The sequence below is a fragment of the Herpailurus yagouaroundi genome, unplaced genomic scaffold (genome assembly GCF_014898765.1).
Source record: "Herpailurus yagouaroundi ecotype Mexico unplaced genomic scaffold, PumYag 139, whole genome shotgun sequence".
NCBI classification, from domain to species: Eukaryota; Metazoa; Chordata; class Mammalia; order Carnivora; family Felidae; genus Herpailurus; species Herpailurus yagouaroundi.
Genome location: NW_024412394.1, coordinates 8,394,532 through 8,419,531, shown reverse-complemented (window position 1 = coordinate 8,419,531; position 25,000 = coordinate 8,394,532). Strand labels below are relative to the sequence as shown.

General features: G+C 41.2%; 1 protein-coding gene across 1 annotated transcript in view; it reads left to right on the top strand.

Annotated features, from left to right (window-relative positions):
* USP49 (ubiquitin specific peptidase 49) overlaps positions 1-25,000 on the top strand; it is an 82,795-nt gene that overhangs the window by 45,960 nt on the left and 11,835 nt on the right. The window contains exon 3 of the mRNA XM_040473122.1: positions 24,305-24,996. Within this exon, the coding sequence (XP_040329056.1) occupies positions 24,333-24,996 (664 nt within the window). The 5' untranslated portion in view covers positions 24,305-24,332. The remainder of the gene's footprint in view (positions 1-24,304; positions 24,997-25,000) is intronic.

The window sequence follows — 25,000 nt, the reverse complement described above, 5'->3', positions numbered from 1 at the left end:
TTATGACCCGAGCCGAAGTTAGACACTTAACTGGCTGAGCCACCCGGGTGCCCCATAAGTATGTAAATCTTGAACCTAAAATTGGAGAAAGCTCCAATTGGATGGTAAGCTCCTTGAAGGCAAGGGCTGTACCTTTTGTTTAATATTTCCAGGGCCAACAGAATACCTAAGAGTTATTCAAATTATTTACTGAACAAATGAATGAGCAGATGGGAGTGTAGGGGCCCTTCCTAGAAGGGGATAGTATGAGCAAAGGTGAGAAGGCAAGGGTGTGTTTAGTGTGTCTGGGAGGCAGACAATGGGTAATTTAGTTTGTCTACATTTTGCGGAGCTTACAGAGATACCCAGAAATAGTTGGAGAGGACAGTAGGGGCCAGGTGGTTAAGTCTTAAATGTTAAGCAGAAAATAGTACGATGCTATGGACATTTTGAAGCACTTACTTATGGAAAGGACCTTTTGGGTAAGATTGAGTAGAAATTATTTTCCATCATGAAGGGAGAATTATTAAGATACAGGTGTTTGGCTTGGTGTGGGTCCATAGAAGGTAAAGAAAAAGAAGGAGTCCTTGATGAGAGAGAACTTTTCCTTCTTGGATAAATGGGAAAGTGATGGTGCTACTACTCATGGAAATAAGGAGATCAGAGAATAGAAATGGTTTTGTTTTGTTTTGTTTTGTTTTGTTTTTTTAATTTTTTTTTAACGTTTATTTATTTTTGAGACAGAGAGAGACAGAGCATGAACGGGGAAGGGGCAGAGAGAGAGGGAGACACAGAATCAGAAGCAGGCTCCGGGCTCTGAGCCATCAGCCCAGAGCCCGACGCGGGGCTCGAACTCACGGACCGCGAGATCGTGACCTGAGCTGAAGTCGGACGTGCAACCGACTGAGCCACCCAGGCGCCCCTGGTTTTGTTTGTTTTTATAGGAAAAATTTCCTATTCCTATTTGTGTCTTATTTCAGGTCTTTTGGTTTCTGGTTTGTGAAGAGAGTGTTCTCTCTGAGCCAAAAAACCTTCTTTTTTAGCTGCCTGCCACTTCCTCTGTCTACTTTTGTTAACTTCCTTTTTACCCATTCAGTTTGTATCATTTCATAAACTTTTCTTTGCCTACGTTTTGTTAAATTGTATTCTCAGGTTCTTAAAACAGCAGTTGTCTGTACATCCCACTGCCTTCCATTTTCCACACATGAGTAACCTAGCAAAACTAAAATTGCAATCAAGTTGGCTCCCATGACTGCATTTCAGAATCTTGTAGTGGACATGTTTCTTAAGTTTATTTATTTTTGAGCGAGAGATTGCAAGTGGGGGAGGGGCAGAGACAGAAGGAGAGAGAGAATCCCAAGCAGGCTCTGCTCTGTGAACGTGGAGCCCGATGCAAGGCTTGATCCCACAAACTGTGAGATCATGACCTGAGCCCGAATCAGGAGCCGGATATTCAACCAACGAGCCACCCAGACGCCCCAGAATCTTGTAATGGACATGTTAATGGCAGAAGCATTACTTTGAGCTGGCTAAAACCTATCTTGCATGCTAAATGTGTATTTGTTTCCTTCCATGTATTCATCAGCTCATCCGTAAGGTATTGGTAGGCCTTTGCCACCCTGGGAGATACCAACTAAGTGTAAGACAAAGCAACCCCATAGTAAAGCTGTGTTCTCCAACCTAAGGATTGCACCTTTGTTGGTGGGTAAAGACTGAGATCAAAGACTTTAGCAGTGGTTTGGTCTTGGGATGGTGCATCTCCCCAAGAATCACCACCATTTTCTCTTGCCACTCTCTCCCTATTATTACTATTACATTCACTTTTTTCCTTCCTCTATCTTGAATACAGTGAAGTACAAAACTTGAAGATAGGCAGTACTACTTTTGAATCCTGGCTGAATTCTTTTCTGTGTGTTCTTACGAAAGTTATGTAATATTTAACATTTAAGAAAGCCTCAGGTTCCTCATATATCAAATGGGAATAATAGTATCTTGCTGTTTTAGGCCTAGAGAAGTTGTGAATAATATTTGATACTTCACGTACCTTTATTTCTACTGATATTATTGTATAACCATTATTCACAGTTTCTCAACAGCATGAGAGCCCTCTTACACAGTATTTGATGTTATGTTAGAGTGAGGTAAAGTAGGAGAGTCTTAGGAATGAAGTGGGTAGTTATAAACTTGAGAATCATAGGGTCAGATATCTATCTCAAGGACACGGAAAACCCAAGAATGCTCTATACTACAGAAACCCATGAAGACCTAAGATAGGGCACATTTTGGGGCACCTGGGTGGCTCAGTCAGTTAAGCATCTGACCCTTGATTTCGGATCAGGTCATGATTTCACAGTCATGAGATTGAGCTCCACATCTAGCTAGCGCAGAGCCTTTCTTGAGATTCTCTCTCTCTCTCCCCGCCCCTTTGTCTCTGCCCTTCTTACACTCATGCACATGCGTGTGCTCTCTCTTTCTTTCTCTCTCTTAAAATAAATAAACTTAAAAAAAATAAGGTAGGACCCATTTCCTTTAGTTGCCCACATTGATTTCTTCCTAGTGATGGGCATGCGTGTTTAAATATTTTTAGCTATTCAGGGGCACCTGGGTGGCGCAGTCGGTTAAGTGTCCGACTTCAGCCAGGTCACGATCTCGCGGTCCGTGAGTTCGAGCCCCGCGTCGGGCTCTGGGCTGACAGCTCAGAGCCTGGAGCCTGTTTCGGATTCTGTGTCTCCCTCTCTCTCTGCCCCTCCCCCGTTCATGCTCTGTCTCTCTCTGTCCCAAAAATAAATAAATGTTGAAAAAAAAAATTTAAATATTTTTAGCTATTCAGATATGTGAGCATTTGACTTTAAAGCACTGTTTGTTGATATGCTAGTAGACCTGCTAATATATTCAACACAGTCTTCCAGTTCTGCCTCATTTTAGCATCATTGGCAATGTTTTGTGAAGAGGGCAGAATTCTACAATAGCTTTTGAGGAGACATTGCCAACACCATTGAAAGCAGATACTGAATAGTCTGGGTCAGGTTAATAAATGGGGTTTTCCAGATGAACTGTCAGCCACTCTTTATCACTTGGCCCCTTGTAGCATATAGAAATCTTGCTACTATTTCTTCCATTTTCCTTAAATCTATACTGTAATAATCTTGTCCACATCTGCCTTATTTGAGCCCGTATTCTCACCTGTGATGTATGGCAGGTTGTAAGGAGACTCTCAATCATACCAATAGAGCTAGAGAGCTGTGGTTTTCATGTGGAATTTTTTTTTTAATGTTTGTTTATTTAAAAAAAATTTTAATGTTTTCTTTATTTTTGAGAGAGAGAGAGAGAGAGTATAATTGGGAGAGGGCAGAGAGAGAGGGAGACACAGAATCTGAAGCAGGCCCCAGGCTCTGAGCTGTCAGCACAGAGCCTGATGCAGGGCTAGAACCCATGAACCACAAGATTGTGACCTGAGCTGAAGTTGGACACTTAGTTGACTGAGCCACCCAGGCACCCCTAATGTTTATTTAGTTTTGAGAGAGAGAAAGAGAAAGAGAGTGTGTGCATGCACACAAGCCAGGGAAAGACCGAGGGGTGGGGCCTCAAACTCCAAAGCCCCGAGATCATGACCCCAGCCAAGGTTGGATGCTTAACCAACTGAGCCCCCCAGGTACCCCTCATGTGGAATTTTTTGTACTTTTTTTCACGTTTCAAACTGGAGTCACTTTCCAAAACCTTATATTATTAGAGTGTGGAAGAACCTTTAGAGCAATGTTGCATGTCAGTGCTTAAACATTTATCACCTATTATAACTCCTAAGTTATTAATTTTTATTTCAACTGTGAGAATTAATGAAGAAACATTTTATATTCAATAAACAACAAAAATTTACTTCCCTAAAAATAGATCTGAATTTTTCATTAACTAGAATTCAACTCAAAGGCAAATCCCCCACCCCCAAAAAAGGGAGCGGCAGAAAAGGTAACTAGAAATACCACATGATCTTTAATCACAAAAGAATAAAATATTGAACTATGTTTTTTCTACTGTTTTAAGACAACAGAGTAGTCAATCATCTGAGTTCATTGATATTTTATAATGTTGCCAATCCTATTTTCACTGGTTTCTGTGCCAAAAGCATACTTCTTGATACATCATAGGTGAACTATCAGTAAATATTATTGACTAATTTTTAGTGATCAAGTATTTGTCACCAAAAATGCCCTTTTATGGAAGCTAGTATCTGAATAGCACAGCCCCTGGTAATAACAGTGAGTTTCTAGTTGAAAGAAACTAACTTCTTTCAAATATGTCACTTTGTTGGGAACCATCAAAAATGTCATTCTTGAGGCGCCTGGGTGGCTCAGTTGGTTAAGCGCCCGCCTTCAGCTCAGGTCATGATCTTGCGGTTTGTGGTTCGGGCCCTGTGTAGAGGCTCTCTACGGCCAGTGAAGATCCCACTTTGGATTCTCTGTCTCCCTCTCTTTCTGCCCCTCCCCTATTCACGCACATGCTGTCTCTCTTTCTCTCAAAAATAAATAAACATTAAATAAAATAAAATAGGATAAAATGAAATAAAATGTCACTCTTACTGTGCTTGTTCTCTCTCTTTGTAAGAAGCACACCATGTGTGTGGACCATCTAGAAAGCCAATTCTTTTTAAACACTTGACTTTATTGCCTGCACATACCCAGTTTTGGTTATACTAGGACCTAGGCATTTACCAGTACATACATATGTAGCTAGAAAAGTCCTGTAAAGTGTCCTGCAAAGGAACTGGAACTGGGGAAGAATCAGTGATGTGAGCAGTCGTCACAGAATTTCAGCAGATGATAGTCTCTGCTTAATACAAACCCATTCAAATTACCTATTAAAGTGGTGGAGCTCCACCCAGGATTAAAAAGTAAGACTGGCAACTAACCTGAGTAAAAAGTGCCCAGGAAAGATTTGGGATCAACTTCTTAGTTCTTCTCTAAATGCAGAGCCGTGGGTAAGGAGTGGTAAAGAGTGGCACAGCCTTTGCCTAAGGGGCTTGGAGTATGGTTAGGAAACTAGGTAAACAACTGAGGCTGTGAGCAATGAGGCACTCTTTGAGGCTTTAAGGGGGAGATTCCGTGTGCAGTGAAGTGGCCAGGAAAAGCCTAAATATAGAGGAGACAAGATAGCGTTCCAAGGAAATGAGTATTCTCAGCATTTTGAGTAAACGGTGAGTAGACCAGTCTGACTGGTTGTTTACATGCCAAGAAAGGGTAGGAGATATTAGAATCTACTTTGGGGTCAGATTGTTTGAAATACAATAAAGGTCTTATAAAGGTCTGGCTAAGGGACTTGGACTTTATCATACAGGTAATGGCAACCTGTTAAAGGTGGTAGTTGTGGGTTTTTGTTGCTGTTTAATCAGGAGCAATGGTTGATGTTAAGCATGGATTTAGAAGCTCAGGAGGGCTAGTGGTGAAGGGAAGTGTTCAGTTGATTTCAAAAAAGTAGCATCACTTTTTGTAGCCCTAATGTAGGTAATTTTGTTTGTAGTTTCTTGTCATACTCTGAAGGTCAGTCAGCTTGCAGAAGTAGCACCAGCGTTTCAGATTCTCCTGGCTAGCTGGCAGTGGTGCTGCATACTCCTTTCAAAAATATTAATTGCTTGCAGATCTTTTCTGTTTACTTCACTATTTCCCTTTCTTTAAAATTTTTTTTTAATTATTTATTTTTGAGAGGGAGAAAGACAGTGCAGGCAGGGGAGAGGCAGAGAGAGAGGGAGACACAGAATCTGAAACAGGCTCCAGGCTCTGAGCTGTCAGCACAGAGCCCGACGCAGGGCTCGAACTCACAAACCCAAAGATCATGACCCGAGCCGAAGTCGGACGCTCAACCGACTGAGCCACCCAGGTGCCCCACTATTGTTACCCTTTCTATCATGAATTTACTATTTACTTGAATACTTTGAAAATATAAACCAACAAGGAATTTCTATAGAGGTTAAGGTAGACACTGGATTCCCAAGACAGACATTCCCAAAGCTTGAAGACCTGTGATCACTGGGAGGATCTGTGGGTCTCACTTTTAACTTAGCACCATCCACCATGAAAACAATCCTAAAGAAGAGAACCTAGAAGAGACAGCTGTACAGGTAAGTTTTACTAGAACTTCGTGGGACAGATAAACTGTGGAAGAATTAAACTTTCAGAGAAGAGATAGAGAGGGAAAACTGCCCATCTCATTTTTTGAGGTTAGTGTAATTTTGTTACAAAAACAGAGACATGATAGAAGAAAATGAAAGACTAATCACACTTAAGAATATGGATGTGAAAATTATAAATGAACTATTAGCAAATTGAATGTATCATCAAAATACAAAACATTATGACCAAATGTTTTTTGTTTGTTTTTTTTTTATCACTGTATGGAACGATGGTTCAATAGCAGAAAATCCACCACTGACATGATCCACTATATTAATTTTTAAGGGGGCATGGTCATATAATTTTCTTAATTAAGTTCAGAAGAAAATATTAGATGGAATTTAATATGTAGTCTGATTAAAATTTTCTTTTTACCAAACTAGAAATAAAAGAGAACTTCCATAACCCAAAGTTAACTGCAACCCCTTTTGATAACTATCCTACTTAATACTAAAACTGTGGATCCGTTCCCTCTAAAGTTAGGAACAGGCTATGGTGCCCACTATCATCCTACTATTTAGTAGTGAACTGGAGTTCCTGGTGAATGCCAGAACACAAGGAAAAGAAATAAAAGATACAGATAGAAAAGAAAGAACAAAGCTATCTATATTTGAAAAAGATGTGATTATTCATAGAAAATTCAAGAGAACTGACCAAGTATTGGAGCTGAGAACAGAGTTCAGCAATTTTTTTGGTTGAACCATATGAAATATTTTTTTTGGTAAAAATAATTACTTATCAGTAGTTTCATAGGATTCAACCTAATATGAAAGTCACATTTGTATACACGAGCAATCACTACTTAGTAAATGTATATTTTTAAAAAGATCCCATTCACATAGCCATAAAGATCCAGGAAATATCTAAGATTTTTTTTCTTATTGAGAGAAAGAATGAGAGAGTTTGAGTGGAGGAGGGGCAGAAGGAGAGAGAGAATCTTAAACCGGCTCCATGCCCAGGGCAGAGCTCAATGCAGGGCTTGATCTCACAACTGTTAGATCATGAGCCAAAATCAACAGTCAGGTGCTCAACTGACACTGCCACCCAGGTACCCCTCCAGGAAATATATAAATAAGAAATATGTAAGTCTTGGGGCTCCTAGGTAACTCAGTCAGTTGAGACAGGTAATGATCCTGGGGTCATACGTTTGAGCCCCACATAGGGCTCTGTGCCGACCACAGAGCCTGCTTAAGATTCTCTCTCTCCTTCTACCCCTCCCCCCTGCTTGTGCGCTCTCTCTCTCTCTCTCTCTTTCTAAAATTAAAAAAATACATATATATGTAAGTCTTGTGGAGGAAACATATTGAAAGACCTGAATAAACAGAGTGATACCATGTTTGTGGATGGAAAGAGTCACTATCGTAAAGAGGTTACTTTTCCCCAAATAAGGTTTTAATTCAATGCAATACCAATAAAAAACTCAAAAGGATTTGTTTTAATAATTTCATTAGCTTACTCTAAAGTTCGTATTGGTAAAGAGGCAAAAATGGCTGATCTAAGGCTACACTGAAAAATAATTGTTGAAGAAGGACAGTATAGAATGGCAAAATTTGTAGAACTTGTCTCTGTAGTAATCAGAACAGTGTGATCATGAAAAGGGAGACTAGTCAGATAGGCCAACCGAACAGAATAAGAAAATAAATTCAGATCCATTTTAAGAACCAAAGTGTAAAATTTTTAAACTTTTAGAAGATATTATAAAAAGACTATCTTTACTACCTTGAGTTAAGAAAGGATTTCATAAATTGGGGCAGCTGGGTGGCTCAGTCAGTTAAGCATCCGGCTTCGGCTCAGGTCATGATCTGGTGGTTCGTGAGTTTGAGTCTCGAGTCAGGCTCTGTGCTGACAGCTCGGAGCCTGGAGCCTGCTTCAGATTCTGTGTCTCCCTCTCTGTCTGCCCTTCCCCTCCTCGCACTCTGTCACCGTATCAAAAATAAATAAACGTTAAAAAAAAATTTTTTTTAAAAGAAAGGATTTCATAAAGCATAAAATCCTAAATTTCATCATATGATTGCAGTAACTACATCGTATTCACTACAAAAGATACCTTAAAAGACAAGAAGCAGACTGAGAGAGGATATTTACAATACATCTAGTCAGCAGAGGTCTTGTGTCCAGAATATATAAAGAACTCTAATCATTTTATAAAGAAAAGACAAACAATCCAATCCAAAAAATGGCAAAGGTTAGTTGATCTCTTAGAATATGTAATGCCTATTACTTTGTTTCTGCCAATATTGGATATATTTCTGTTGATAGCACTTTGAAAGCAATTTAGTTCTTACTGGTTCTGAAAAGTTCTTATGTGAGTGCTGTGGTGATTGTATGTTTTGTCAATTCACAAAAGAGAAAACAAAATGGTTAATCGTTTGAAAAGACGTTCAACCTTGGGCTAGTAACTAAGCAAATGCAGACTAAAACAATGAGCTAATCTTAAGTTCTGACAGTAGTCAGTCACATTTGGTTAAAAGCCAGCTTTCAGGGGCGCCTGGGTGGCTCAGTTGGTTGAGCGGCCGACTTCGGCTCAGGTCACGATCTCACGGTCCGTGAGTTCGAGCCCCGCGTCGGGCTCTGTGCTGACAGCTCGGAGCCTGGAGCCTGTTTCCGATTCTTTGTCTCCCTCTCTCTGACCCTCCCCCGTTCATGCTCTGTCTCTCTCTGTCTCAAAAATAAATAAACGTTAAAAAAAATTTTTTTTAAAGCCAGCTTTCAAATCTGTCTCACAGCTGAACCATGTACCAGCAGTGTGACCTTGGATAGGTTTCTTTACCTCTCTGAGCCTCTTTATTCTTTTAAAAATGAGTTTAAAATCAGTTGTCAGAAAGAATCAATGATGTGCATTAGGTTTTAGAACAGTGCCTGGGGGGGGGGGGGGGCGCCGGGGTGGCTCAGTTGGTTAAACATCTGATTCTTGATTTCAGCTCAGGTCATGATCTCAAGGTCATGAGATTGAGCCCTGCTTTGGGCTTTGCACTGAGTGTGGAGCCCGCTTGGGATTCTCTCCCTCCCTCTCTCTGCCCCTTCCCTACTTGTATGCACAAGAATGTGCACACTCTCTCTCTCTCTCAAAAAACAACAAAAAAGGCAGTGCCTGGATATAGTAGTGTCCAATAAATGATAGTTTATTTATTTATTTTTTTATTAAAAATTTTTTTTTAATATTTATTTTTGAGGAAGAGAGAGAGGGAGAGACAGAGACAGAATGCAGGGAGGGGCTGAGAGAGAGAGGGAGACACAAAATCCGAAGCAGGCTCCAGGCTCTGAGCTGTCAGCACAAAACCCGACGTGGGGCTCGAACTCACGGACCATGAGATCATGACCTGAGCTGAAGTCCGACGCTCCAGCGACTGAGCCACCCAGTTGCCCTGATAGTTTAATTATTTATAATGCAAGTTAATTATAAAAATACTGAAAAGTATGTGGCCCTAGCCAAAATTTGTCCAACTGTGTTCTACTTAGAGAGATCCTAAATAGAGACCTACCCCTGATATTGCGGATAGCTAGCTTCTCGCCCTCCCAGGTGGCATTACCTTGGTGAAGTCATAACTAGGTTCTAGACGTTAACTCTGAAGGTTCAGAATCTCAATTTTGTGAGAACATGATAGGATGCCCAGTTTCTTAGGAACTGACTCATGTGGTCAAAATAATTAGAGTGAAGATTCATTTATAATGAGAAATACCACTGTTAAGCATGCTAGTACTTGAACTTGGTGGTTATTACATTCTCTCCCTGAAGGCAAGCTACATGGAAAATCAATTTTAGTTTTCTGTTCAAGAAATTAATGCAAAGGGAGTTTGCTGAATGGTTTTAGTGACTAATGGTATCTGGCCCTTATGTGACACCACCAGGCTCAAGTAGTTGTACTTACAAATTGGGGGCTTGCCTTAAGCCATGTAGAAAGAGTACTGTCTCCTTATTACTCTGAGGATTCCCGCCCTCTCTTACCTGTGGTTTCCAGTCTGTGGTCAGGCACAGGCTCATATGTCAAGGACATATTCTTCCTGGCTCTCTGAGGTTATACCTGGGTCACTTTAATTGGGTTTGGGGACCCTAGAACTCTGTAGTCACTCAGACCTCAGGGTTTTGGTATTTTTAACAGATGGGTTATTGTGTTTACTACTGTTTTTTTTCTTTTCTAATTTCAATCTTAGAAGATAAATCCATATCTACTATTTTGGAGACTTGATCCTGTTACCATGTGAGAACACGAAGTTCCTTATTTCCTTTGTTTCGTGATTTAGTTTAATTTAAGAGAAATATTTTTTAAGTTTATTTATTTTGAGAGAGAAAGACTAGGGGAGGGGCAGAGAGAGAGAGGAGGGAGAGAGAGAGAATCCCAAGCAGGCTCCACACCAGCAGCACAGAGCCCAACACAGGGCTTGAACTCAGAAACCATGAGATCATGACCTGAGTGGAAACCAAGAGTCAGATGCTTAACCAACTGAGCCACCCCGATGCCCTTGTTTTTTAATTTGAGAGAGAGAGAGAGAGAGCGCGCGAGCGAGCACACATGCAGGGGAGGAGCAGAGGTAGAGGGAGAGAGAATCATTAGCAGGCTCCACACTCAGCACGGAGCCTGATGTGGGGCTTGATCCCGAGTGAGATCCTGGGATCATGACCTGAGCTGAAATCAAGAGTCAGATGCTCAACTGACTGAGCCACCAAGACACCCCCAAACTTCCTTATTTCATGAACCCACTCAATGACATCAATACCTTAACGGTCCTGTCCTCCTTTCTATTAAGGTCCAGGCTGTATCTGGAATACTTTTATGAGGCATTTTCCTTACAGCAAATTCATAAGCTGGATTCTAATTAGAATTAGTAAGGCATTAAATGGTTTCTTAGAGGTTTGTTGGTTGGTCTCGTAGAATATGTAACATTTATTATTTTGTTTCTGCCAGTATTAGACATTTTTTATTGATAGTTCCTTCAAAGCAGTTTAGTTCTTACTAGCTCTGGTAAGTTCTTTTATGAGTGGTAGGTATAGTGATGATGTATATGTTTTTGATAAGTTTGCTGTAGTTGAGGTAGGTGATTAGTTAGGTGATTTGATGGGGACTTTATCTACCCTAAGCTATATAGCCTGTTAGTGACCATTAACTTAAAAATAACATACTGAAATTTACTGAGAAGTTGGGTTCAGACAACACATGTTCAGAAGAAATAAAAGATTTAACTTTAGAGTAATTACTTTTCTAATTATTCGTACATATTAAAAGCTGAGGAGTTGCATACAGTCCTTGTTTCATTATGCCACACTGATATAATTTGGTGGTTATCTACAATGTTCAGCACAGTTACCACAGGCATCATGGGAGTGTTGCTGGAAAAACTTACAAAACTGTGAAGCTTATTTTTTGTGTGTTCTCATATTTTGTTTCAGGGACCTCTTTCCTTGGTGTCCATTACCCCCTTTGGGCTCAAGTCTTCCTTCTGTGGGGTCTCAAGCAGATTCAGACTTTCTCTCCCTCTTTAGTTTCTTCCTCACTATGCTTACCTACACAGCACCCTGTCCCTCAGAGCTCTGCTTTCTACTTCCTGCTATGGTAAATTAATCTGCACTTAGTTGTTAGCCATTGATTGGCTTTGTGTGTTTCACTCATAAGATTCTTTATTTGCCTTTAATGGGGGATGTCAGTGTCTTATTCCAAAAGGTGTGGAACTCCCTGGCAGGGCAGGAGGGTTGGTGTCTTTAAGACAGGAGCAGAGGTGGCTGGGGTTTGTGGGATTTAAACTACATGAAGTTCATTGCCGGGGTGTGCACCGGCGCTCTTTCCTCTTGTGTCTGCTTACTATAGTTAAGTTCCCAGAAGCACTTCTGCTTTATTCTTATACGAGAGATGAGGGTTCATGCACAGTTCATGTCTTTGAAAAGCCTTCTATGCCTTAGTTGAAAGAAGGCCTCTTTTATATTTTTGCCATGCAGCACATTCTGTGGGACCTGTAAATATTCAATGGGCATACCCCCACTGGAGAGAAAGCAGAGACTGATTCTGCTTCTTTCATCCAACTGCATTTTATAGTGCCATGGGTTTGTTTTAACATCTTAATTGGACTTTTATTTTCCGTGCATTGCTTTGCTATTAAAGGTCTTAAACCTAAGAAAAATAGATAATATTAGAAAAAAACTTTAGTTTGCTTGGGAAAAAGAGTGATTTTTCTCATTTTTAATATAAAAATCATCTAATTTTTTAAGAGTATTTTATTATGAATGCCTTATTAAATGAAACTATCTGGATAAAATCAAGATCAGACAGTTACTGTAAACTGCTCAATTAGCCAGCCTGATTTTAGGCCCTGTGGAGACAAAAATAAATGTTTTCAGGGATAGGTGACCATGTGGCCAAGTCAGCCAGTACTTTGCTTAGAGGCACGCACTTTCAGAGTGCAGTTACATGGCCATCCCATTTGAGCCTCCCTCAAGAACATCTCCTTGAAGTAGATATTATTGCTACAGACCAAGAAACTGAGGCTTTTAGTGTGCCTTTTGTACTTGGAATAGTATGGAGGAGGGTCCTCCACCGTTCAGCCAGTTGCCTTCACCACCCCCTAGCACATGTGCACTCATACTCACTCTCCTTCAGTGAGGTTGGTTGGGTGTTGAGAGATCTAGTTTGCTGACCAGTAAACTGGAATAATGTGAGGAGCTGTCCCATGAAGGAAGGGAATGTCTCCTGAGAGTTGGGAAAGGAAAGGAGTCTGCCCACGGAAATCACTTCTATGGACAATTTTTGGTAGTGGCCCCTGGGGAAGTAGAGTAGAAATTACCTTGGTACTTTGGCTGATATGGAATTTCAAATGATTGACACTTGACCGACGGAGGCTCTGCTATATTGCCACTCTGCAGTACACGGAAGAGGTCTACACTTCGCTGGTCATAAGCTTATGGAGAAGAGTGAGGGGGGTTCCCTGTGCAATGATTAGTGCTACTAAAATATAATTCCTTAGGTTTTCCATGCACCATAAATATCATCTGGCTGCCTATCTCTGAATCTTCTTTTCTAATGAAAACATAATAAACCATGTATGCTCTGTGCTTATCTTCAGTCATCTTGCTGATGCCTGAATTTTTAACACTGTTGAAACAGTCTCCTCAGTGCCATATCCTTTTTAAAAATAGATAACACATGATTTCTTTTTCCCAGAAGGATCAAAGGTTGATGAATGAGTGTCCTCTCCATCTCCACCCCCAGATTGCCACCACAGGGTATGCGATGTTACCAGCTTCTTGTTTAACCTCAATGCATGTAAGAGAGAGAGGGAGGTTGTGTGTGTATAGTTGTTGTTTTTTTTTTTTTTTTGAACAGTCATGATGGTATATTATATACACCATTCTGCCCCTTTGTTTTTTTCACATACTGTATTTTGAATTGTTGTGCAAATAGGTCTGCCTCTTTATAAAACGAAGCAAAACAAAAAACAACTGATGGTTTCTGTTTTAGGGCCAATTTATAATTTATTTAATCTGTTCTCTATTAAAGCGCCTGAGTGTTCTTTGTAGCTTCCAGTTTTTCTCCTTTTGTGTGTATGTAACAAATACCCCTTTGTATTTGATCCTTCTTTCTAGACATTTGTCTTCTTCTGTGCTCTTGAAATAAAGTGCTTAAAAATTGTGTCTCCACTCATGCAAAATATGATGGGCCTTTATCCTAAAAGATGTGCTTTGGTGTATTGATGGGGGAGGCCCGGAACTAAATATACTGCTATCATTTTAAGAAACAGGACATTAGGAAGAGGAGGTTCCCATTTCTTGAAACAGCCACTGAAATAACCAACACAGGCATCTAATCCTCACAATCCATTTGTAAATTCTAGTCAGATTTATTTTCCATTCACAGAAATTGTTCCCTTTTTTCCTCTACAGGCAGTTCGTAACGTATATATGTGTCTTCCATACAAATGACCATGTGTGGAAAGCCCTCTTCAGCCATGTGGGGAAGTGGGAGGAGGGAGATTTCACAATTTCACTGCCAGGGCTGCAGCTGGGAGAGTAATTCTTGGCATTTCAAGTTGAAACTTTGAATCAATTTTCTCAAAATAATACATTTGATAGTTAGCTTCGTGGTGGCGCTAGTATTCTAGTACTGTGCTATAGATACACGATGGGCTTTAACTGGACCAAGTGCTATTTATAACATCGTTTCTCGGAGAAGACCTATCCCAAAGTCTCAACTGGAAAACAACCTGTTGGTTGAGGTTTGTGTATATTGGATCGGATCCATGTGGCCAAATGTTGCTTTGCCAAACATGTGGACTGGGAGTAACGTGTGTCCGCCTGTGGGGTCAGAGGTCTATGCTCTTGTTTGCTGAGACCACAGGGAGACTTAGGAAGGTACAGGATGGGCTCCTTGACACCTAGATGATCAGAGTTAGTGAGGGAGGAGCAGAACTTGACCAAATGAGGGATTTTTCTTTTCCAATAAGGGAAGAAGTTCAGAGAGAAGCTTTAGACCAAGCAAGAGCATTTCAACAGACTGATTAAAGTGGCTTTGTGACCCCCAAAGACAAAGGTACTCAGGAAGTTTTTGTGGGCAGAAGTATTTGAAAGAAACTTTGGGGGCCAGCAAAGAAGTTGCCACCTGAGCCTGAAGGGTATATTTGAGGCCCAGACCAAAGGGTATTTTGCCAGCCATCTTCTGTGACTAACACTGCCGAGAACTGCTTTTTTGATTTGGTGCGTTCGTTTCGGGTGGGAGGGTGTGTTTCACAGTAAAACTAGATGTGATGGTAAAATGATGATAGAGAGTGAAAGGTTCTCACAGATTGTCTAATTTGTGATATTCTTTTGCTATCAGAGAATATATTCTTTACTTTTTTGTCTTAAAAAATTTTTGTGGAACTTTGTAAGCATATCCTAAAATAAACAGAATAGTATAATGAGCTCTATGTACCCATCAACCAGCTTCAACAAGTATGATTGTTTTGACAGTGTTTCATCTATCTTCCTGCCACTCCCCCCAGAATAGTTTAAAGCAAATTCCACACATCATAATATTTCACCTATAAATACTTGAGATATTTCTAACATACAAAGACTGAAAAGGTATAACCACTGTATCACTGTCACACAAAATAGTTATTTAATGTTTTCTAATACTTTGTGTTCAAATTTCTCCAGCTGTGGACTTCGGGTGGTAGAGAGGGAAGGATTACAAAGAGGCAGAAAGAAATCTGGGGAGTGATGGGTGTGTTCAGTCTTTTGATTGTGGTGATTTTATAAGTATATACTATATGCCAAAACGTACCAAATTGTATACTTTAAATATGTATAGTTTGTTGTATGTCACTTATATCTCAATGAAACTGTTAAAAAAATAGTGAAAATAGCTAGAGGCATACAATATTTTAAAACATTTTTTCCCAGTTATCTGCAAACTGTCTTTTTATAGTTGGTTTGTTCAAATCAAGATTTAAATATGAGCCACACAGGGGCGCCTGGGTGGTTCAGTCAGTTAAGCGTCTGACTTCAGCTCAGGTTATGACTTCCTTGCTCATGTGTTCAAGCCCCGAGTGGGGCTCTGTGCTGACAGCTCAGAGCCTGGAGCCTCCTTCAGATTCTGTGTCTCCCTCTCTCTCTGCTCCTCCCCTGCTCACAGTCTGTCTCTCAAAAATAAATAAACATTTTTTTAAAATTAAAAAATAGATACATTTGAGGCACACATTGAATGCGGTTGATAAGTCTCTAGGTTTTGTATAATCCATAGCAGATCCATCCCCACCCCCTTTTTCCTCGTGTCATTTATTTATTAAAGACTACAGATCATTGAGCCCATAGCATTTGCCACACTCTGATGTGGTAATCTGGCTAATTGCAGCCTTGTGGTAGCATGTTCTGTCACCCACATTTCTCATACCCTAGTAGTTAGATCTAAATGCTTCACTGGACTCAGATTCAGGTCTTTCAGCCAGAGTACTTCATAGGTGATGCTGCTGTGAGCCCTTTATTACATCCTATCAGGGAAGCATGTAGTGTCTGACTCTCCTGCTTTTAGTGTAAAGCTGATCAGTGGAGTCAGGTGTTACTGGTGTTAACCATTCCTGATAAAGTTTCCTGTCAGTTTTCACCTAGTAGTATAAGAAGCTGCTGCCTCCATCTATTCATTAGGGGTAAATTGTTCGCTGGGTGTGCGTTTGTGTAATTTTTAACAGCTCTACTAAGGTGTAATTTACATACAGTTAACCTCACATACTTAAAGCACACAATTCAAGAAGTTTTGGCACACATACAGACTTTGACATATGTATACGTTGTTGACGACTGACTGGCTGCTGTGGAGAGCATACTGTTTTAGAGGCATACTGCAGGGACAAACCACAATTCCTGGGGTCAAATTTTTGAAAGGTTAACCCTGATTCTCAGTGTCAGAGATTTTCCATATTGCAGTGGAGTAGAAGAGGGAGCCTTTAGTTTGGACCTTGCTTCAACACTAGCTTGTCAGGGAGACAATGCTAAAACATTTACACCAGGTTGTAGCAAATAGGCCCCTTTGATCGGGCAGCAGCATAAATTACAGTAAAGCTGTGTTTCATGTTTATACAGCAAACCTAGTTATCCTCTACTCTTGGCTACCATTTCTCTGCAGAGTCACAGGTGACATTTCTAACAGTGTGTGTGTGTGTGTGTGTGTGTGTGTGTGTGTGTGTGTGTGTGTGTTTTCCACGTGGATTCAGAATTTCTTGTGAGCACTCTTTTTTGGCCACCTTTCCCCAGTCTACTCTCCTCCTCGACAAGGTGTTAATAAGTTTTAGGCACAGACCTCTTTGGCAAGAGTATTAGGTTAATCAATCAAAAGGTCAGATCCCTTGAAGGCCAGCTAGCTTAGCTTTGTTCCACAGATGGCATCTCCATAACCCCCTATCAGTCATCTTATGTATCTTGATCACCTGGAGACCTGCATGAAACTGTATATATCTCAGTGCCTGATCATCATGGCTACTAAGCAAACAAAAAAGCACAAAACATGTTCAATAGCTTCGTCTTGCAGATACTATTAATAGTCGTATACATAATGCAAGCATCCGACTGAAAATCCAACCTGAGACTGAGACTCTGCAATGAAATGGATTTTATATTCAGAAGTTCTTGCGGGACTCTGAAAATACTAAAAATTGTGGAGTTGTATGCTTTAAATGAGTGGATTTTATGGTATGTAAACTATCTGAATAAAGTGCTTTTTAAGAAGTATTTGTGAAAATTAAAATACATTATCTTGGGGCGCCTGGGTGGGTCAGTCAGTTGAACGTACAACTCTTGATTTCTACTCAGGCCATGATTCCAAGGTTGTGGGATCGAGCCCTGTATCAGGCCCCGTGCTGAGTGTGGAGCCTGCTTAAGATTCTCTCTCTCTCCCCCTGCCCCAGTCCTCCACTTTCGTTCTTTCTCTCTAAAAATTAAAAAAAAACAAAATAAAATATATCCTCTTGTACAGAAATGATACTCAACATTCTAGAAATAGATGAAATCACTGAGAAGAGAGCCAAAGACAGAACCTTGAGGAAAGCCTACATTTCCAGGAAGAGAGACACACAAAAACAGGGAAGGTATAATTACAGACATAGGAAGAAAACCAGAGAAGAACAGTAGCCTAAAATTCAGGCTAATGAACTTCGCTATAAGGAAATTACTAATGACCTTTGAGAAAATAGTTTCCATGCAATGGATGTGTTGAAGAGTGAACTGTGAGGGAAGATGCAGCTGCACATGATCTTGCCAGAAATAAAGTAGGCGGAGGAGAAAGTGTCTGTATGCCTCTCCTCTGTCTAGACAGGAGAGACTTGGGCATATGTGTACCTGGAGAGAAAGGTGAACAAAAGACGGCAGAGACTGAAGGTACAAAGGGCTTAAACCCAATTCCAGCTCTTACTGTGGTCAGAGAGGTTGGTATTTGGTACAGAGCAGAGCATTTTTTCCGTGCTGGTTGTGCTGCCCTTGTCATTGTCCCTGCTGGGCCACAGGTACGGCCCCTGCCGTGGGCAGAGCAGGGTCATGGGCCTGGCCCAGCTTCCTACGTGAACCCTACTCCTTTTTTACTGAAGAAGGCAAGGCCTAACACAAGTGAGAGAGACACATGGGCGTAACCTAAATCTGCTGTCACCAACAATTAGACAGTCATTCCTGAACACCGGTACTTGACTACTGACACCAGGTGAGCGGGAACACAGCTCACAAGGCTTGGCACACCCAGCGTATGAGTATGCCATTGCCCGTGGCTCAGAGTCACTGCTTCAGTAGTCAGCCCTGTCCTCAGGTCAGAGGTCAGAACACATTTAGTCAGTGCTTCTGAAGCCCTCTCAAGAGAATTCAGCCTCTCTAGGAGTCTCCGAGCAGTGCTCTGACCTATAGGTTACCCTCCTCCTCTCCGGTCACCCCCATATTCAGGGAGGATGGGAACCCAGAGGGAGGGGCGGGAGGAAGGGAGCAGCAAGGAGTGGGGACACTCCACCCATTCAGCACCCTCCTCACACATACACTGCCTTAGCAAAGGACTTCTGAGCACTCTCACCAATGTCATCCCTCTCAGGCTCTTCTCCTACTTTTTTTCTTATTTTGTATTTTTATTGTTTCTGTCTTACTGTAGCCGTAATCTAAAAATGCAAAAGGCTAGTTTCATTGTGCTTATAATACAGCCTGTTAGAGCCCTGCATAATACTCTAGAATGTAGCGTTCTTCCCTTTGGGGTTATTAACTGTACCTTCACCTTCTCCTTAATTGTATATTGGTATTAAATTATATTTTCCCATATCTTTTGGAAATAAAATGTTAGCTGAAAATAAAATTCATTTCCAGTACTTATTTAGAAAAATGTATTCACCGTGTCTTTTCAAGCAGTCTTTGCGAGTTTTGTGGTACATGCAATTTAGGGTACATTTAGTAAGTTGAAGGGTTAAAATACCCTGTGCTGTCGCATATGGCAGTGAGCAGAATCGCAGATGTTGATGATACCACGTAATTAGTATTCTTTTATGTAAATGAAGGCTGTCAGCATGTTACCATAGTGTCTACTCTCTCTGAAGCTGGAATTTATGCCACTTGGTCTCACTAAGACCAGGCAGGATTATTCCACTGTCCTTAGTTAAGAACTGAGAAGAAATCACTATGATGAGGGAGAGAGAAGAAATGGGATTCTCTCCAAAGGAGATTATTTTTTTCCTATTTGGTTTTTGTTGATTCCCCCTGCCTTCCCTGCAGAAGTTTTACTCTGGTGATGTAGTTAACACGTTTAGGATCAGCTAAGAAATTTGCTACAAGAGAACAATTGGAATGCCCCAATTAAAAGACAATCGTATTTTTAAGCTATAGATTTTTGAAAGATGATTGTAATGTTCAGTCATCTCATACAGAGACTTAAAAAAAAAAAAAAAGAATGGGATAAATCTAGAAGTTCCTAGTTCAGAACAAAGGCATGAGTTGAAGATTTCATTACCTTCTTCTAATTTAATATTTAGTGGCATTAACTATAGTGGGATGCTTTTAAATAGTGATTATGTCTTGTAGTCGAGTTGATTCATATTTTTAAAATAAAACTATGGTAATTAAGGAAGCAATAATATTTTGTCAAGTTTATTTACCCCATGTGTAGATCAATCCAGGGTGTGTAGGACATTCATTTAAAGTTGCTCATCTCCTTATCAATGGAGAACTGTTAAGGCACATCTTATTCTTTGCCAGTTACACTGCAAGTTTAGCTCTGGGATGTTGGGTGTCTGTCACACTGGGTGATGTAGGTTTTAAGTGGAAGTGTTAGGACTATTATGGCCTTTGGGAATTATGAAGGAAAAGGTGTACATATCAGCAAAATGTAAAATAGAATTCTTTACACTTATGGGTGTTAGGTCTGGTTCTTAATCAGAGTATGTATGAGAGGTATGTTAAACCTTGCCTCTCTTGAACGGAGTATACCTGGATTGTGTTCTCTTTATTCTTTATTTTGTATGTTGGTTAAAGTGGCTTTTTTCTTTTGTGTCACTTTTGGGTGGTTTCCATTTCATGATATGTTTTTTCCCCAGAGAAGCTAGTCTGCCTAGCTTAACTCAGTGTGGTGAGGTACAAGGTAGCCCTGTGTTTTCCTGAATGGATTTACTCTGCCATATGGCAGGTTAGTGAGTTGCCACGACAGATTTGTAATGGGGAAAGGGCTGTGCAGGAAAGGATGTGCGTGATCAGCAGATTTATAGATCAGAAAATGAAATCGGAAGAAAGAATTTCCAGAGTGCCCTTTCCATTTGACAGCTCTTCACGGAGAGGGTGTGGAATGGTTCTTTGGTGTTTTTCTATTTGGGCTTTTGGCTGTTCAGCATAGGCCTTGATTTTGCAAGGCATCACTGTTCCGAGTGTTGTGTTGCTGGCTTCCTGTTCACAGAGATATTCTCTTTGTAGGATTTAAAGCTGTGCTGAGTTTCATGTGATAAGATCTCTGTAGCAATTAAATTCCTGAAGACACATCAAGGCTCCTGTTGGCTAAAATGGGGATTTGCCAGGTTTTGAGTCATAAGAAGAGGCTATTCAGATACGATTCAGTGAGTACTGAATCTTTCAAAGGAAAGAAAACAAAAAGAAAAGCCGAGTGAGCTAAAGATTTATATGTCCTGGTGTATTTAAGTCTGTGCTATCCAGTATTGCAGCCACTACCCATATATGGTTATTTAAATTTAAATTAATCAAAATGAGGAGCACCTGGGTGGCTTAGTTGGCTAAGTGTTAGATTCTTGATTTCGTCTCAGGTCATGATCTCTAGGTTTGTGGGTTTGAGCCACATATCAGGCTCTGTGCAGACAGCACAGAGCCTGCTTGAGATGTGCAGACAGCACAGAGCCTGCTTGAGAGTCTCTCCCTCTGTCTGCCCCTCTTCTGCTCTCTCTCTCTCTCTCAAAATAAATAAATAAACCTTTAAAAGTTAAATTAATTAAAATTAAATAAAACTAAAGGTTCAGTCCCTCATTCTCACTAGCCACATTGCAAGTACTCAATAGGCACAGGTGGCCAGTTAATACAGTATTAAGCAGCACAGATAAATTATATTTCCATTATTGCTGGAAGTTCTATTGGATAATTAATATTGGTCGAAGTAGAAGATGTCGAGAAAGAAAATTCTTTCTTTGATTTCCATGAGGACATCTTCATCCCTATCATTTACTGGATTAGTGCAGTGGTTCTGAGGTTTTAATGCACAAGCGAGTCCTCTGTAGGCCTTATTTTAAATGGAGACTTGAGACCCCTCCCCAGATTCTGATTCATTAGGTTTGGAGCTGTGACCAGAAATCTGTACAAATAACAAGTATCCTAGGGAATTCTGATGCTGGTAATGGCTCAGAAACTACATTTTGAAAAATATTAAGTGAGGAACTTGAGAGCTGCCAGTCTCTTGATTTTGCTTCCCCCTTCGCTCTGTAATTATTGACTTTCTTTTGTGTCCCCAGTAATTGGTTGCAAGCACCATGCATACTCAACTTCAACTTTTGGTTGGTAATAAATAGCAAAAAGAAAATTCATTTATTTACCATCTCATCTTTTTAATATATGTACGTTTTAATTTGGCTGTGCCCTACAAAAAGTAAAAAGAAATGGTTAATTCAGTGCCATTCTGGACTGTGTGGGAAGGTAAGTCTGACAGAACACCTCTGACCACTAAGAGTTGAGCACCCACAAGTTGTGAAGCTATAAAGGGGTGAAAAAAGAAATATAACACATGATCTTCTCACCGAAGAAGATTATATCTAGTTAGGAAATACATCCAGAGACTTACAGGGCACTTAGTAAAACAAATCAATAATTAGAAAAATAATGTAGGAGAACCTAAATCCTGAAAGAACTCAAAGGAAAAGCATGATCTGACTTGATTGAAGATCACCTAGGTTGCTTTCCTTTGTATGATTTAAGGGTTTCTTATCTAGGGACATGGCCTTTGCCAATCTGGAATGGGCAATAAAAAATAGGAAGGATCTCTCATTTGGTCCTGTGGTATCTAGTTGTAGGTTTTAGCAATAGGACAAGGCCAAAAAGGGCATCTGGAAACCAATTAAAGGAACTACTCAGAATTTACTGGATTTAAAACTTCTCTGGGTGACTCCATAATCATGCAACTTCATTTGCTCACAGAAATGAAGGTGTAGAAGAAATGGGGTTGAAGGAAGTTTATAGGAGGAAATACCTTTAGGAAATTTAAATATTGGTACTGGCAAGGAAAAAAAAATTGTCAAGGTTCCAAAGAATAAAGAGTTTTCTTTTAAATTAATTGTCTAGCCTCTTTTCCTTAGAGAAATTGCCCATTAGGTTTCTCAGAAGACCAATATGGAAGAAGCAATGTTAGGAAGACAGGAAGAAGAAGAAAAAAAGCTCAACATGTTGCCACTATTTTATTTATTTATTTATTTATTTATTTATTTATTTATTTAAAAAAATTTTTTTTTCAATATTTATTTATTTTTGGGACATAGAGACAGAGCATGAGCAGGGGAGGGGCAGAGAGAGAGGGAGACACAGAATCGGAAACAGGCTCCAGACTCTGAGCCATCAGCCCAGAGCCTGACGCGGGGCTCGAACTCATAGACCATGAGATCGTGACCTGGCTGAAGTCGGACGCTTAACCGACTGCGCCACCCAGGCGCCCCTATGTTGCCACTATTTTAAAAAGCATTTTCATGTATATCATCTGGAAGATTTGCTTTTTTTTTTTTTTTTTTTTTTTTTCTTTTTGCTTGGTAGTTTGGTTAAACCAGTAGCCACTCCATCACTTGTCCTAAGAGATCTAATTCGGCATTTACATATACTTTTAGTAACGAAAGTAAAAGTTTTCCCACCGTTTCTACAAGATGTACATGTTCTTTTCACATTGTCTTAGTCCCTCAGGGTTGCTATAACAAAAATACCATGACTCGGTGGCTTATAAACAGCAAATGTTTCTCTTAGTTTGAAGGCTGGGATGTCCCAAGATCATGGCACCAGATTCCATGTCTGGTAAGGACTTCCTGATTCACGGCTTTTCACTGTGTCCTCACATGGGTGAGGGGTGAGGGAACTGTTTTATAAGGACACTAAAATCCCATTCGTGAAGGTTCATTCCATGAGGGTCAACCCATTCATGACCTGATCATCTCCCAAAGGCCCTGCCTTCTAATACCATCACCTTGGGCAAGGGGCATTTTAGCACATGAATGGGGGTTACACAAACATTCAGACCATAGTGGACATATAAAATGTTATTTAGATTGGGGTGCCTTGCTGGATCAGTCGGTAGAGCATGCGACTCTTGATCTAGGGGTTGTGAGTTTGAGAACCTTGCTGGGTGTAGAGCCTACTACAAAAAAAAAAAAACCAGTTATTTAGATTCAGACTCACAGACTGTCTCCTTAGCCAGGTTCTTTGGACCCAAGAAAAGACAAATGGCACCTTAGGGACACCTGGGTGGCTAAGTCAGTTATGCATCCAACTTCAGCTTAGGTCATGATCTCAAGGTTCATGAGTTCAAGCTTCATGTCAGGCTCTGTGCTGACAGCTCAGAGCCTGGAGCCTGCTTCAGATTCTGTGTCTCCCTCGCTCTCTGCCCCTCCCCTGCTCGCACTCTGTTTCTCTCTCTCTCAAAAATAAACATTAAAAATCTTTTAAAGAAAAATGGCACCTTGTACTGTAGAGGACTTTCTTACCTTTACCTGTCCTGTTACCTCAATTTTGAAATACATTGAAACTGACCTAAGATTGCCTTTACATTTGAGGGTCTTCATCTCTCACTGGTATTTGAAACATTATGTCTCTCCTCTCCTGTCCCTTTGTGCATACAACTAGGATCTTAATCAGTACAAGATACAGAGGACATGATCAGTTCAGAGATGGTTCAGAATACAAGTTTCTTTCCCCTGGTGGCTAGTTGGGTGCAATGTGAATGAACTAAGGGTAATGACATTACCTGAGGAATACAAATCAGCCTCACGTAAAAATTAGCTGATATTCGGGAATTTATACAAGCTTAGAAAATGTAAAGATTCGACTTAGTGCCAAGCCCTCCCCCCAAGACAGTATTTTATTTCTTAACTTCCTTCCAAAGGAACCAATTTTGAATTGAAAACTAGTGAGCATTGAGTTGAAAACGGCGGTTGCAAGCCTTTTTCTAGGAAAAGATTTTGCTGAAAGCTCTCTCTCTCTCTTTTCTGGGGCTCTGTCGTGCCAGGTTGAAAGACTGGAGCCTTCTATAAGACATGGATAGATGCAAACATGTCGGGCGGTTGCGGCTCGCCCAGGACCACTCCATCCTGAACCCGCAGAAGTGGTGCTGCAAGGAGTGCGCCACCACCGAGTCGGTGTGGGCTTGTCTCAAGTGCTCCCACGTGGCCTGCGGCCGCTACATCGAGGATCACGCCCTTAAACACTTTGAGGAGACTGGGCACCCGCTAGCTATGGAGGTCCGAGATCTGTACGTGTTCTGTTACCAGTGCAAGGACTATGTGCTCAACGATAACCCCGAGGGGGACCTGAAGCTGCTCAGAAGCTCCCTCCTGGCGGTCAGGGGCCAGAAGCAGGACCCGCCGCTGAGGCGCGGCCGGACGCTGCGGTCCATGGCCTCGGGCGAGGACCCCGTCCCGCCGCAGCGCGCTCCTCAGGGACAGCCGCAGATGCTCACGGCTCTGTGGTACCGGCGCCAGCGCCTGCTGGCCAAGACGCTGCGGCTCTGGTTCGAGAAGAGCTCCCGCGGCCAGGCGAAGCTGGAGCAGCGGCGGCAGGAGGAGGCGCTGGAACGCAAGAAGGAGGAGGCGCGGCAGCGGCGGCGCGAGGTGAAGCGGCGGCTGCTGGAGGAGCTGGCCAGCGCCCCTCCGCGCAAGAGCGCGCGCCTGCTGCTGCACGCGCCCCGCGCCGCCGCCCCGCGCCC